The sequence below is a fragment of the Diorhabda sublineata genome, chromosome 8, assembly GCF_026230105.1.
Source record: "Diorhabda sublineata isolate icDioSubl1.1 chromosome 8, icDioSubl1.1, whole genome shotgun sequence".
NCBI classification, from domain to species: Eukaryota; Metazoa; Arthropoda; class Insecta; order Coleoptera; family Chrysomelidae; genus Diorhabda; species Diorhabda sublineata.
Genome location: NC_079481.1, coordinates 9,681,308 through 9,697,178, shown reverse-complemented (window position 1 = coordinate 9,697,178; position 15,871 = coordinate 9,681,308). Strand labels below are relative to the sequence as shown.

Below are 15,871 nucleotides of genomic sequence, written 5' to 3'. Positions count from 1 at the left end.
GATAAACATCGTCCTGTTCATTGCCACAATACTGGCAAAGTGGCGAGTCTTTTATTTTGAATCTGCAGAAGTATGCTGCAAAGCATCCATGTCCACATAAAAGCTGGGACAAGGCGTACGTTATCTCCCCATGTCCTCTCTTGTGCCAAGGTTTAAGTTCCGGTATGAGTCTTTTGGTCCAAGCGCCCAAGTGGTGTGTTGCTTCCCATTTTCTTTGCCATTTAGTTAGCGTGTTTTCTTTTTCTGTTGTTTTAACTGCTTGCTCTTTTCCATGTGTGGCGGTTCTCTCGTTCACCAATAGGTCTATGGGTATTATACCCGCCAATACTAATATTGCCTCGGTGGATACAGTACGGAACGCACTGCATATACGGATAGCTAGTTTTCTCTGTATCTTGAGGAACATAGATCTATACTTCAGATGTTTCAGAGATTCTTGCCATACTGGTGCAGCGTATAGCATAATCGAGTGGGCTACCGCCGACAGCAGTTTGCGCTTACTTGACGATGGTCCCTCTCTTTTCGGCATCAGGCGGCTAAGAGCCATTATCGTCGCTTCAGCCTTACGGCTTGTGTTTACAATATGAGCCTTCATTTTAGCGCCCTGATCGAAAAATACCCCTAGGTATTTAGTTTGTGGTTGAGTGAAGACCGGTGTGTCTATTATATCGATAGTCACCTGTTTAACAATCTTTCTATCCACCAGCAACGTTGCCTCTGTTTTTTCTGACGCCAATTCTAGTCCTCTGGATTTCACCCATTCCACAACCCTTTGCACTGCTAAGTTGGTCACAGCTACGATTTCGTTCTCCGTCTTCCCACTCGCTACTACCGCCAAGTCGTCAGCGAATCCAATAAGCACGACTCCTGGCGGCATATCCAGGCGTAGTACATCGTCGTAGTAGACGTTCCACAAAGTGGGTCCAAGTACAGAGCCTTGCGGTACACCACTTGTCACTTCCATGTTAGTTCTGTCGCCAATTAAGATCCTTCGGTTGGTAAAGTAGCTTTTTACCATTCGTATCAAATATGGTGCTATCTTTCTTTTTTCAAGTTCTCTTACGATGCCTTGCCAGGGTGCCGAGTTGAAGGCATTTTTGACATCCAGGGTCACTAGCAAGCATAGTTTTCTATTTTGATGTGCGAGTCTTTTTGCTTTATTTACCTCTTCCATTACTCTCAGCATAGCGTCTATGGTCGATTTCTTTTTCACAAATCCAAACTGTGTATCAGCAAGGCCTCCTGTTCTGCAGATTTCTTCAACTATTCTTTCTTTTATAAGGTGCTCTAGTAGTTTTCCCATGCAATTTATTAGGCACAGCGGTCTGTATGTGAGTTTTGATTGTCCTTTTTTACGTGGTTTTTCTATGCGCAGCAATTTGGCGGTTTTCCAGATATCTGGGAATTCGCCTTTCAGGATTTGCTGCTTCGTCAAGCATGAGTTCTTCTGACAACGCAGGAGGTGATCTCAAGCTCAGTTTATTCATCACTATCTTGTATCCCAGTCCCCATAGGTCTTCTTCAATGACCCTTTTCCATTTAACCTGTTTTGCTCTTAGGATGGCGTTCTTTAGCCGCGCTCTTTCTTCTTTGTAGGCTTGCCGGGATGTATCTTTTTGTTCTTGCGATATATTAGGTTTTTTATGGAGCCTTGTCATATTTCTCTTCCGTGTAAGGCATTTTTTCCGAGTCTCGGCGATTTCCGCTGACCACCAGTAAGCTGGTTTTTTCCTGTCACTTGGGATACCCTTTCGTTGGAATGTATTATCACATGCATGGCTGATGTTCTCAATTAATCTCTCTGGCTTTAAGGTTTGTTCTCTTGATGGTAATTTGCTTCGCAGTTCATTTATGAAGTAATCCATTTGTGTCGTATCCACCCTCCAGCCGCGGCTCTTCATCTTCGTTCTTACGCTATCTTTCTTAATAGCTATATCAAAATAAATGTAATTGTGGTCTGTAAGATTTTCCTCTTCAGACACTCTCCAGTTCGTTACTAAAGGCGCTATATTGGTTGCCGCGAATGTTATATAGATAATGGATGAGCTTTGGCCTCTACGGAAGGTAGGTTGACATCCGGTGTTCAGTGAAATTAAGTTTAGTTCTGAGGCCCATTCAGAAAGAATATCTCCTCTAGAATCATTTGTTGTTGAGTTCCACATCATTGATTTCGCTTTGAAGTCCCCGCAAATCAGGCACTTATTTTTCCGTTTAGCCATACTATTTTTCAGTTCATTCAGTAAATGTTGGAACTCTTCGAGCCTTATATTTGGCGACATATAACAGCTATATATAGTGATTTTGATGCACTCAATCCAGACAAATCCATTTCCCTGTCCCCAACCTTGTATCGATATGTGCTTGCTTGCTGGTAAGCAAATTGCTGCATCTATATTGATATCTGTGTACCAGCCGCTTTTTTTAGCTAAATTCTTGTTTGGTTCGCTTATGATTGCAATGTCTATTTCATTTGTAGCTGTTGTTTGTCGCAGTAAGTCATGTGCTGGAATACGCCTACCTAGGTTAATTTGAACTAGTTTGAACATTTTGTTGGCGGTTTGTTCGCAGCCATTTTATCTCTCCTCTATATAAAGGGCACTTTAGGGAAAGTGGCCTATGACCGGGGATGTTGCATAGTACGCAGTCTTTTTTCTGGTGGTTATCTCCCCCACATTGTATGCACAGTCGTGTTCTATCAGGGCCCTTGCAGAATTTGGCTATATGACTAATTTCCCAGCATCGATGACACGAGTCCACTCTCACCCTTTCTCTCACACTGCAGTTGACCAAACCAATTCTTATTTTGCCCATTTTGAGTAGGCTATCGGCAGTTTCTTTTAGTATAAAGACGGTAGCTGCTTGTGTCCCGCCATAGTCAGGCCTCAAAGAGCTAACTCTTATGTCTCCTGTTGATTTTCTTCCCTTGTCGATGTCTCTGATAGCAGCTTCCACTTCTTGTTTGCTAGTGACAGCATCAATGTTCTTAATATGGAGGACATCCTCCGCTTTTTGGACTCCTCTTAGCGCTTTAACTCCATTCCTTCCCCTAAGAGCTTCAACTAGTCGTTCTGCGCCCCCAGCTGTTTCCTCCATTTTGAGGAGTAGGTTCCCGGACTTCGTCATGCGGACACCCCCAACACTGTCACTTAATCCTATCTCTTTCACTTCTTTTTTAACCTCCTTCAGTAAATCAGCATAGGTTCGGTCGCCTACGTCAATGATTACTGCCTCTCCTTGTTTCCTGGACTGAGCTCTCGTTTGTCCCTTATTTTTTTATTGCATGCAGATGACAGCTTCCACGTTATTTTCTCTACATGCACACTCTAGTACCTTAAGGGCCTGGTCTTCGTCCCATTCTTTTGAGGGAACCACGGTGATGTGCTTGACTCCTTTGTGCCTCATCGTCTCTGTAAGTCTTTTATATGCCATATACAGTTGGAACAAGTCTTGTTCATTTGGCAAGCCGACAAAGAATGTGAAGTTTACTACTTCAGTCTCCCCTTCATCTTCCATCCAAATCTTGCTGTTACTTGCCACACTTATAACTTTTCCAGGCTGTATTTTGTTTGCTTCGACAAGCTTCCAAATGTGTGGTATTCTGACGGCGACTTCCTGCACAATTTTGTTTTCTGCAGCTTTTTTTGTATCCATGAATATGGCTAGGTCTCTTCCATCTAACACTCTCCGCATATTTTCGGTTATTTTTTTTGTTTTTTGGAAACACTCATTTCTCCACTTCATTCCAATCAAATTCTTCAGGGATTCTTCGTTTAGGCCTTTGGTTAAATGTGTGTCTATTTCGTGTGGCGTTAGCTTTTCTGGGCCGTCAGTTTGGGTTGACGAACATGTTACTGGTCTTTCGTTTGTTTGAGTGCCCACCTCACGGGTATTTATCTTCACGGTCTTCTCATCTTGCGGCTTGGGTTTATCCAGGCTGTCTACAGCTCTTCTTAGAGTGTCCCGGGCTTCTCTTGTCGTGAGTTGCTCTGTTAATCTTAGCAGTTTCGTAGATATTTCTCTAATTTCCTTTTTGGTATTTGTGCTCTCACGAGCAGTCTTCACTAAGGCTTTCGTTTCAAGCACTAGGGAATCGATAATCCTCAGGATTTTGGTTCCCGGGTCTATTGTTTTCCTACTTTGTGACATAGCAATATCAACGATGCTAATATTTTCTAGTCGCTTTCTTTTAGCCAACTGCTGTATGTTTGAAGTCCAGCAGGTGTCATCAACAGTTGACAAATTGGGAACGGATCCTCTTTTCCCAGGGGGAGATCTTGCTAAAGAGCTTCTCCTTGCAAAGGGGTCTATTTCCATTCCAGTCACCGTATCCAGCACCCCGGCCTGGTCTCCTACCGCGGGCGCATAGTGGTCGCTTGCTGACGGTCGAAGGGGGCCCACTCTCTCACCACCACTCTCGACCGTTACTGAGGTATCCCTCCTCTGCACCGTACTTTCCTCATTATTTCGTTCCATAATTCATTTATTTTCAATGTTTTTGGAATCGCCCGCTTCGGGTCAGACGTCATCCTGCCAGTTTTTTGGTCCGCGCCGAAGAGTGCCCCTATCCGCCACCTGGGGACGCGCTGGATGGGAGTACTGGCATCTCCATACCAGATATATATATATATATATATATATATATATATATATATATATATATATATATATATATATATATATATATATATATATATATATATATATTTAAACGTTTTATAACCTTGTAGTTAGACCATATAGGAATATATACACTAACTACGAATAAAATTAACTTTATTCGTTGAAACTATTTTGGAGACATTAGGGGCTGACACTGGAAAAAAATCGTTTTGATGTTAGTCCAGCTCTTTATAGATTACAAACAAGCTTATGACAGTGTTGATCGATCTTACTTCTACAGCATCCTGCGTCTTTTTGACATTCCATCGTAACTTATGCTGTGGATTATGTTAGCTGAGACCCTCTTTAACATGAAAACACTAAAACGAGTCATCAGAAATATCAAATTTAATAGAAGAGGAACTCTGCTCGACAGAAAGTGCAGTACCTGGCCTACGCTGATGACATTGATCTACTCAGTCGAAAGAAGCGGGAACTGGAGGAGAGATTTGCGCAGCTGGAAGAGGATTCTTGTAGAGCGGGGCTCACCAATAACGAGTCCAAAACAAAATACATGGTTATGTCAAAGAAAGGTTATGTTTGAAAATCTAGGATCACTAGTGACATAAAATAATGACTACTCGATAGAAATAAAAGGCAAACTATGATTGGATGGTATCGAAGAGGATCTTCGACGGTTAGGTGTGAGGTAAAGACGCCGAAAGTTTGACCGTAATGACTGGAGGAATGTAGTAGACGAGGCCAAAGCTCTTTGAGGATCCAGTGGTTGTAGTAGTACATATTTTGCAACTTTTTCGACCAAAATAGCAGCTCACCTAACTGTTAAGAAGAAGAAGAATTGTATAAAACGTAGTGATATTTCATTTAAACTAAAGCGTGTTTTAACTTCAAACGTCAGTTAAAACCATAGATAGCGTTCACCAACAACCGATAGTTTAACCATTATATTGTTGGTTTTGGGGTAGATTAAACTTTAGTTTCGTATGTTTTCGGTGCGGTCTTTTGGTTGATAGCAAGTATTGTTGGAGGAACCGTCCACAGCCGGAATTGCACATCAAATATTACAAGAATGGTTCCGATTAGCAGTTTAGAACGAACCAAAATAATATGGTGGTATTTGTCATTTATCAGTTGCGTGACAGCTCGGAGTTCTGTGTCAGATCGAAATGGTGTTTGTTGTGAAAAAGTTTAAACAATATTATTGAATTTTTAAAAATTCGAATATGGCTAATCATTATGAAGTACCAAACTGGTAAAACATTATTTTTAAACTCGCCTCAATATTTATCATAATGATTTGAGGTTAAGTCGAATATCTTTATTTTAGGGCTGGGAAACCACCAGTAGGTCTTCATTTAGACGTATTAAAAGGTGATAAATTAATTCAGAAGCTTATGATTGACGAGAAAAAATGTTATCTATTCGGCAGGAATTCCCAAATGAATGATTTTTGCATTGATCACGCTTCTTGTTCCAGGGTACATGCAGCTTTTGTCTGGCACAAACATCTCAACAGAGCTTTCCTAGTAGATCTCGGTAGCAGTAAGTATTCGATTTATAAATATATAAAATTCCATATTTATATGATTAAAAATAATGTTTGTAATTTAGCACATGGTACTTTTATTGGAAATTTACGTTTAGAAGGATACAAACCGACTCAACTTCCGATTGATTCTAGTTTTCATTTTGGGGCTTCTACGAGAAATTATATCATTAGAGAAAGACCCCAAACTGGAATTAGACCTATTATAGATGAAATTGAAAAAGCTGGTGAAGAATCCGAGGGAGGATTATTGGGTTTACCGGAAACGGAAACTGAATTGGACGTAGGTAACTTTTCAAATTAAATCATTTATGATTAATTTTATTATTTCACAGAATCTAACAGAATTTAACACGGCGCATAATAGGAGAATATCAATGTTGGGTATATCAGATGATACTGAAAAAAGGGGTAGCAGAAAACGTAAACGACAGTACGTTTCCTTCAACGAAGACGACGAAATAATTAACCCCGAAGACATAGATCCCAGTATAGGCCGATTTAGGAATCTAGTACAAACGACTGTCGTTCCCATGTCGTCCAAGAGAATCAAAATGGGGGAAAGTTTAGGAGTAACGTCACCAGAATTCAAACAACCGAAAACTATACACCACCCCAACGTCACCATTCCGGATTTGTACAACGATTTACCCCCGGAATCCCATCAAACCGGTTCTGGTAATTTGGGCATGTACAGTTCGTTAAGTTCTAGGTTGGGTATCGTTTTGCCAAATCCGGCGCCCGAAATCGATATGGGACATTCTTTTGCCAATAACACACCGTTTGTACCCCAACAGGTGCAGGCTGCGGATTCTATGGAGCCGAAGAAGAAGAAGTACGCCAAGGAGGCTTGGCCGGGAAAGAAATCCGTTCAAACTTTGTTGGTGTAATTATAACAATGGTGGCGTTTCAAGTTTCGTTCCGGGGTCTGAATTGAATTTTGAATAAAACAAATTTTTTTTTTCGTTTCAATTCCCTTTCGATCTAATCGTTTTTGATTGATTATCGTTACATTTTTTTACGTTCTAATGCGTTTTTGTACATTTAAATTGAAATTTTTCTTACAGGGTGCGTCACAAAAATGTATAAGTGTAAATTTTGGAAAAAAACTTTGTTTAATATAAAATTACGGAATATTGTTTGGTGCAAATGATTATCGAACGTATTTTTGGGGTTTTCTCGTAATATTTAAATGAATTATCTACAGGATGACGCGTAAACGTTGTTATATATTATTTCTTTTTTTTTTTCAACACTGTATTATCATAATAAATATCTGAGGATATTGAGTTTCAGAATCTTTCATATGGAAAAAATGTTGATAAAACTTTATATTAATATGTACAGGGTGGATACGAAAACTTACCCGATACTTCCTAATTTAACAATATTTTCAAAACCCCTGTATTATTCATCTTAAATATCGAAGGAAATTGAGTTTTAGGACCTTTACCCATATAAAAAAATGACATTGAAACATTTTCTGATGTATATATAAATATACAGGGTGGATACGTAAACTTACCTAAAATTTCCTTTTATATTTTGAAATACCCTGTATTAATCATAATGAATATCGGAGGATATTGAGTATTAGGATCCTTTCATATGGAAAAACAATGGTAATAAAAGTGTGTATTAATATGTATACGATAACTTCATTTTTTAACAATATTTTCAAACACCCTGTATTATTCATCCTAAATATCATAGGAAATTAAATTTTAAGATTCATTCTTCTATAAACAAAATAATAAAAAAAACTTATTCATATGTACAGGGTGGATACGAAAACTTACCAAATATTTTCTTTTTTAACAATATTTTGAAACACCCTGTATTATTTCTTTTTTTATATAAAAAAGTGACATTGAAACATTTTCTTATGAATATATAAATATATATACGAAAACTTACCAAATATTTTCTTTTATTAACCATATTTCAAAACACCCTGTATTATTCATCCTAAATATGGAAGAAAATTAAATTCTAAGGTTTATTTTTCTATAAAAAAAATGATGAAAAAACTTATTCATATGTACAGGATGGATAGGCAAATTTACCCAATATTTTGAAACACCCTGTATTATGTATCCTAAATATCCAAGGAAACTGAGTTCTAGGACCTTTTCTTATATAAAAAAATGATATTGAAATATTTTCATATATATATATATATATATATATATATATATATATATATCACTCACCTAACCTAACTAAAAATTTTCTTTTTTAACAATATTATGAAACACCCTGTATTATTCTTTATAAATATCGTATGAAATTGAGTTTTTAGATCTATACTCTTATAAAAAAAATTGAAAAAAAAACTCATTCATATATAAACTCAGTAATATTTCCTTTTTTCAACAGTTTTCGTATTCGTATTATATATTTTGGATCGATTCAATGTTTCACGATTTTTTCACGTATTAAAAAAACTGTATCAAAACATTTATATGTACAGGGTGGATACGAAAACTTAGTACCATTTATTTTTTTATTTAATATTTGGATCATCCTGTATCACACAATATGATTATCAGATGACATTTAAAATGCATATGACGAGTTTTAGATGAAAAAAATTGATTGCTACTGTTTTTACATTAATTTTGAATTTATTTAAACAATTTGAATAAATGCAATTAAAGCTTTCGTTAATTTATATTTCCCTTATTTTTACCGGCGATTTCCTTCATAAAAATTCTTCAATATTGAATCCACTGCAATTCTACGATTACTAATGGAGACTTAAATTCCCACGAAACCTACCAGGTGTACCAAAAATATTGATCTTTCTCATTACAAAAAATATTCGATTTTGTTACCAGATCCAATCAAATCTCGTCAAAATGCGAGAAAGTGACTTTTACACACAGAAAAGTGTCAAAAAACAACAATACTGGAATACCAATCTTTTACCATGACATTTCATATCACTGACTCAATTCGGTTCGGTTCGAAAGGGGATATTTAACCCTCCAAAACTGCTTCATCCATCAAAAAGATGAAATGAGGTGGTCATTTGCTGATCTCAAGTTCGTATAAACCTAAGATCAACAAACCTACTGGGTGCTGCCATCTCACGCCAAACCGTCCGAAGGAAAATTCCATCAGGACGCCGAAGATTTCCGTAAGCTCGAAAATACTGAAGATGATCCGAAATCGACCGAAATTTTTTCGTCGAAATGAAAAAATTCGAATTCAAAAACAAAATTTTATTTCGAATCTGTTCCACAATCGGAGTTTCAATAATTGAGAGTCGGAAAAACGCTTATCTTCGACTTCAATATATTCAACAACCACTTTTCGCTTACCGTCGTTATCGAAGCGTCGAAAACGTATCTGTACGTTTCCAACTGGAACGTAACCTATAATTATATCAGTTTAAACTGAGATTTTTTCTTTTACGAGGATTGTTCGAAAAGTTTCTCTCAACATTAAAGTCGAAATCTACTAGCAACACGCCACGTCACGCTACCCCACGCTGTGCTTCTTCGATTCGTTTAGAAAGATTTTAGAACAATACGCAGCTGCTAGAGAAAAAGAAGTTTTTGGGTACATAAAATCGTTAAAAACTTGGTGTTTTAATCCGAAAAATAGAAGCAGATCGTAATTGGTGTCACGTGTACTTCCGTAAATGCAAGATTGAGTCGGTTTGAGAAGAGAATTGGCGTGGCGTGGCGTGTTGTAGGGGCTAATTGTGTACGCATACGATTGAATTTAATGGAAAAACATATGCGTGGCGCGGCGTGGCATTTTCCTAGTAAAATTCGGCCTTAAATATTCGATCGTTTTTCCACTTACGTGTATCGGACAAGATTTTGGTATCACTTTAGAAACTTCTATTCGAAAATAAATGCTCGCTGTAACTTGAGGTATGGGGTAAATATTTGTTGGTAATCCGCATATAACCTCAAAATATATAAAAAATTTCGTGTTTACACATTAATAAGATAATACAAATCGCTACACTGAGAAAAAGAAATCCATATATTGTTTCCAATAATGTCCTTTCAGCATGGATGGCTCTATCTCCTCTATTATTGTACAAAACATCGAGGTATTTGAATTTTTCTACTTCCATAACCTCACTTTTCCTCTCTTGACGTTGCATTTCAAATCTCATCATATTGTTTTCGTTGATTGTTAAACCTGAACGCTCCCCCTCTGTAACTATCTCTTTTAACATTGTTTCTGTTATAGGTTACTATATCATCAGTTTAAGCGATTATTCGTCCACCAATTGTCCTAAAAGTGTTGTCGATGTTCTGACCCTTTTTTTTTGGCTCACAGTCATCTCGATTGATCTTTAGAGTTTTGAGTCTACCCCTCGATCTTTCAGATGTTTCTGTTAGAAATCGATGTAGAGTATTTCTGTTTTATTGTATGCATTGCTTCATCTCAGTGTTTTTAAACTATATTTTTGTCATTTTAATGTACGAGGCGAGGTTATTGAATAACGAGACTTGGGATATAAAATATCCGAGCCAATACAAAACAACCCCTATACGAAAGAAGGTGACGGCTGTACTGGTTTGTTCACATACACGGTAAGCATCAGGTTAAACAGCTGATAATCGCTTATCTTTGAGGCAAACATATTTTTTTGTATCGTTATTTAATAACCAAACCTCGTATATTTAGACAAGGTTTAAAAAAAAAATTCTAAATTTATACCTCGTAATGATAAAATAGTGAGATAGGTTCTTCGGTGATTTTCTTAAAATAAATCCCACATAACCACTGTTCTTGAACTTCACAATTATCTAAATATTCTGTTATTTTTTGCACCCCCAACGGTATAGTGAAATCTTTGATCAAGGGCCAATCGAAAGTGATTGATTGATACCTTACAGAACTGGTAGTCGAGTGTATTTTATGGAAAATACCTATTTGTAAATAATTAGCTAATTTGTAACCTTCTGTTGGTAACATCTTTTCCGCAACCGCGTCTTGAAGAAATAAAATTTTTTTTAATATTAGATAAAGAAATAATGACGGTTTTAGATTTTTTCGCGACCAAATCAGAACTATTTGATGATTATAACAAACTTTTTGATATACTGTAAACAATTTACCCTCACTTAATGATGAATTATTTAAAAAATCGTAAAAAAAACAATTAGAAACGTTCTAAGCACTACATTTCGAGTATGAAAAAATTAAGTACTTTTTGATGACCACGGTACAATATTTTCTTTTTGACATTTTATTTGATTGAAAAAATGTTCATAAGAAACTTTACAATGTGTTGAAAAATTTTTTTTAAAGTTACATGTTCAATACAACAATTTCTTAAAAAATTTCTTTACGAGGGTTATGAAAAAAATTGTTAGATGTAGACAACGATATAACGAGGGTCGTTGAAAAAAAAATAGAGACATAGACCATTGCTACTACCAGAACGGTCCAATAAATTCAAGGCGTCGACCGCGACTCGAACGAAAAATTTCAAACGTTGTTACTACCAGGTCTTTTCAATAAATTAATAACGTATACCATACGAGGACTCTTCTAATTTTTGGTGTTATTACGATTTAAAACGGGAATTACGCCGTCATAAGAACTGTTGAAGGAGTAAAAAGTAGTTACCGGGGGTGTACAATAAATTTTAGACGTACTAGCTATCACTAAGACAGTTCAACATATTTAAGACTATAACACGTATTATATAAAGAATTCCAGACGTACGAGAGGGATACTAAAAATACACAATGTAAACATTAATATTACCAGGGTAGTTTAATAAATCTATGACATAAGCGACGCTAATACGGGGATTGCATTTACCAGGACCAGTCAATTAATTTAAGATGTAGACGAGATTATAATGAGGATTCGAAGATACAAATGTGAGTATTGGCAGTACCAGGCCAGGACCGTGCTAAATGTTGTCGATACAATTACGAGAATCGATATTACGAGAACCGTTCGAAAAATAGGGATAATATTTAATATTACCTGCTGCATCTCTTATAATAAGATCGATAAATTCTTCAGCGAATATGCAAACATCTTTAAACGGCATACAAGTTTCCTGTTTTTGTCGATTTAAAAATTTGCACGTTCGATTTACGCAAGGACCTCTGTCGATTACAACCGGTTGTAATTTTCCATCGTGTTCTAAATAAAACGATAAAAAAATATAACTAAGTTCACGTATCGGTTAAAAAAAAACGATTTACCTTCCAGTTTATCATGTAATCTAGCGAAAATATCATTTAAAATATTTTCGGCGACAGTATAACCGTCCCCGACTTGTACGCATATATCGTACTTATATTTACTTTGAATTTTCGTTCCTTTCGAATTAAATGATAACGTGGTATTCCCGACACTATACGAATCAGTTTCGCTGCCAGAATAAGTGCTTCCACGTATTACCGCCTTTTGATTATCTTTTTTTTCGACCTACATCAAACAGATATGTAAATATCCCCAAATGTCTACACTACCCCCCAAAATACCAAATTTTTATAGCATTAGCTCCCAAACTACCAAATTTTTCTAGCATTACCCCCAAAGTCTCGAATGTCTCTAGCATTACCCCCAAAGTCTCGAATGTCTCTAGCAATATCTTTCAAAGTCCCGAATATCTCTAGTCATACCCCAAATGTCCCTAATTTCTCCAGAATTACCCCTAACGTCCCGAATTTCTCTAGTACAACCCCCCAAGTCCCGAATTTCTCTAGTACAACCCCCAAAGTCTCGAATCTCTCTAGTACAACCCCCAAAGTCCCGAATTACTCTAGAATTAGCCCTAAAGTCTCTAATTTTTATAGCATTACCCCCATTATACCAAATAAAGATATTTACGTCTATAATTTGCCCGTAAGGACATTTTTCATTCTGGCAAATATCGACGGTGTCCTTGAAAACGGTACATTCTTTCAACAACGTCTTATAAGGACACAATTGATTTGTGCATATTCCTAAATTATCCTTATCGATATTAAGGACTCTCCCAGCGAGATCCTTACATTCCAAATAAGGTATTTTATATGGGCATTGTTCGTTATCGCATAAAGGTGGTTGTACTAGTTTTTTATGTTTCTTAGTGCATTGTTGACATTTCATCTTTAATCGACATTTCGGATTAGTGCACTTTTTCTCTTTTTCCACTGTTTTTTCGTACCCGATTCCGCAGAATCCATATTTTTGTTTAAAAGGACAATCTTTGAATGTACAACGTTGTCGTAACGGTTCGGAGGTACATTCAGCCACGGTTATTTTGTAAGGACAATATTCATTCGAACATATCTTGTCTACGTCTATTTCTATTTGTACGTTCGATTCCAATAAACATTCTTCATATTTCTTTTGATATAGACACGATTCATTCGCACATAATAGATTTTCCTCACTCATCACGATATTTGGTGGAATTGTTAGTACAAATTTATATAATGACGTTTATCGGTATAACTGTCAACTGTCAAAATACAATCATGAAGCTTCAACTTCACTTTATTCTTCTAAAATCTGACGTTTATCGGTATAATTGTCAACTGTTAAAATACAATCATGAAGCTTCAACTTCACTTTATTATTCTAAAATCTGACGTTTATCGGTATAATTGTCAACTGTCAAAATACAATCATGAAGCTTCAACTTCACTTTATTATTCTAAAATCTGACGTTTATCGGTATAATTGTCAACTGTCAAAATACAATCATGAAGCTTCAACTTCATTTTATTCTTCTAAAATCTGACGTTTATCGGTATAATTGTCAACTGTTAAAATACAATCATGAAGCTTCAACTTCACTTTATTCTTCTAAAATCTGACGTTTATCGGTATAATTGTCAACTGTTAAAATACAATCATGAAGCTTCAACTTCACTTTATTCTTCTAAAATCTGACGTTTATCGGTATAATTGTCAACTGTTAAAATACAATCATGAAGCTTCAACTTCACTTTATTCTTCTAAAATCTGACGTTTATCGGTATAATGGTCAACTGTTAAAATACAATCATGAAGCTTCAACTTCACTTTATTCTTCTAAAATCTGACGTTTATCGGTATAATGGTCAACTGTTAAAATACAATCATGAAGCTTCAACTTCACTTTATTATTCTAAAATCTGACGTTTATCGGTATAATTGTCAACTGTCAAAATACAATCATGAAGCTTCAACTTCACTTTATTCTTCTAAAATCTGACGTTTATCGGTGTAATTGTCAACTGTCAAAATACAATCATGAAGCTTCAACTTCACTTTATTCTTCTAAAATCTGACGTTTATCGGTATAATTGTCAACTGTTAAAATACAATCATGAAGCTTCAACTTCACTTTATTCTTCTAAAATCTGACGTTTATCGGTATAATGGTCAACTGTTAAAATACAATCATGAAGCTTCAACTTCACTTTATTATTCTAAAATCTGACGTTTATCGGTATAATTGTCATCTGTCAAAATACACTCATGAAGTTTCAGCATTTTATTCTTGTATAATATTCTAAAAAGTTTTTTCCTTTTTGTTGATATTAACTATGAAATTATTTCATAGTTTATGAGGCTACTTAAGAGTACAAGTATATACGTGACGAGGTGGCCGAGTGGTTAAGGCGTTGGACTGCTAATCCAATGGGCTCTGCCCGCGTGGGTTCGAATCCCATCCTCGTCGTACATTTTTTTTTATTTTTTTTGCTTGTAATTCTTAAAAAATTTCACGAACTAAAACGTTGTTTAATAATCAGCTCGTATTTTATATCGATACGACATGCTTCACTGTCTATTGAAAAACTTTTGAAACATGGAAATCGACTTTTCGTATATTTCCATTTTTTTTTAAATATTTTTACGAGGATTATTTAATGAAATAACGACAGAATTATTATTATTAATGTAATATATCAAAATTTGATATACGAGGGTTGCTACGTAAGTTTTGAAATATGACAACCCTGATGAGAATATGTCAAATGTGATATTGTCATCATAAAATTTGACATTTCGCGCATATTTTCGTGTGATGATTTTCGACGTGGATTAAACAATCTCTAAGTGGTTTTCCGAATTCGATGGTTGCCGCATTTCGCTACAAGATAAAGTTCGATAACTCTCCAACCGACCTTGTACATTTAACACGATTCCAACAATAAGAACAATAGTAAAACTCGCCCTCTACGTTACGTTAAAACGAATCGTTTTTGCGTTTCTATAACAACTTCCAAAATCAAAACAAAACACTCTCTTGACAGTTAGCTCTTATCAAGTGTCGGAGCGTGTGGTGTGATGACACACTTTCGATTGGTAAGTTCATCTTGATTGAATAAAATAGTCTCAAATTAAAAATTTTCTTCTTAACGGAAATATACTTGCGTACATAAAAATTGACCCACTGTAAACTTTTAACTTTAACCATATATTTTTTTTATTATTCATCAAATAAAACGTTATTTAAAACACAATTTAATATGTTTCGATTATCAATTTATCATCTTCAGAGACTGAAGTTAGATATTTTTTCTTGTGGGATGTTAAGCCCCTACTACAACAATAAGCTCTGGGATCGAGTTTGGGATAGGAAGTGGAAATCGAATTCTCCATAAATGTTCTATCGTATTTAGGTCGGGACTGTATACTGGCCACTCGATAACCCGAAATACGCAATGTAATCTTGCGTATCCCCCCTACGAGTGAACAAATTTCTTCGTGCTAGAAATTACACTCCAGATC

At 35.9% G+C, this 15,871-nt stretch overlaps 2 protein-coding genes and 1 non-coding gene across 3 annotated transcripts; 2 read left to right on the top strand and 1 right to left on the bottom strand.

Moving 5' to 3' along the window:
* Positions 1-1,352: 1,352 nt before the first annotated feature.
* On the bottom strand, positions 1,353-2,279 carry LOC130447886 (uncharacterized). The gene has a single exon (XM_056784929.1). The coding sequence runs from the start codon at positions 2,277-2,279 to the stop codon at positions 1,353-1,355; it is 927 nt and encodes a 308-aa protein (XP_056640907.1).
* A 3,418-nt stretch (positions 2,280-5,697) lies between these two features.
* On the top strand, positions 5,698-8,765 carry LOC130447331 (nuclear inhibitor of protein phosphatase 1). Its single transcript, XM_056784096.1, has 4 exons — positions 5,698-5,872; positions 5,948-6,162; positions 6,232-6,449; positions 6,502-8,765. The coding sequence occupies exons 1-4, from the start codon at positions 5,844-5,846 to the stop codon at positions 7,054-7,056; spliced, it is 1,017 nt and encodes a 338-aa protein (XP_056640074.1). The 5' UTR covers positions 5,698-5,843; the 3' UTR covers positions 7,057-8,765.
* A 5,969-nt stretch (positions 8,766-14,734) lies between these two features.
* On the top strand, positions 14,735-14,816 carry Trnas-gcu (transfer RNA serine (anticodon GCU)). Its single transcript has one exon. It is a non-coding gene; the product is annotated as a tRNA-Ser (tRNA).
* The last annotated feature ends 1,055 nt before the right edge of the window (positions 14,817-15,871 follow it).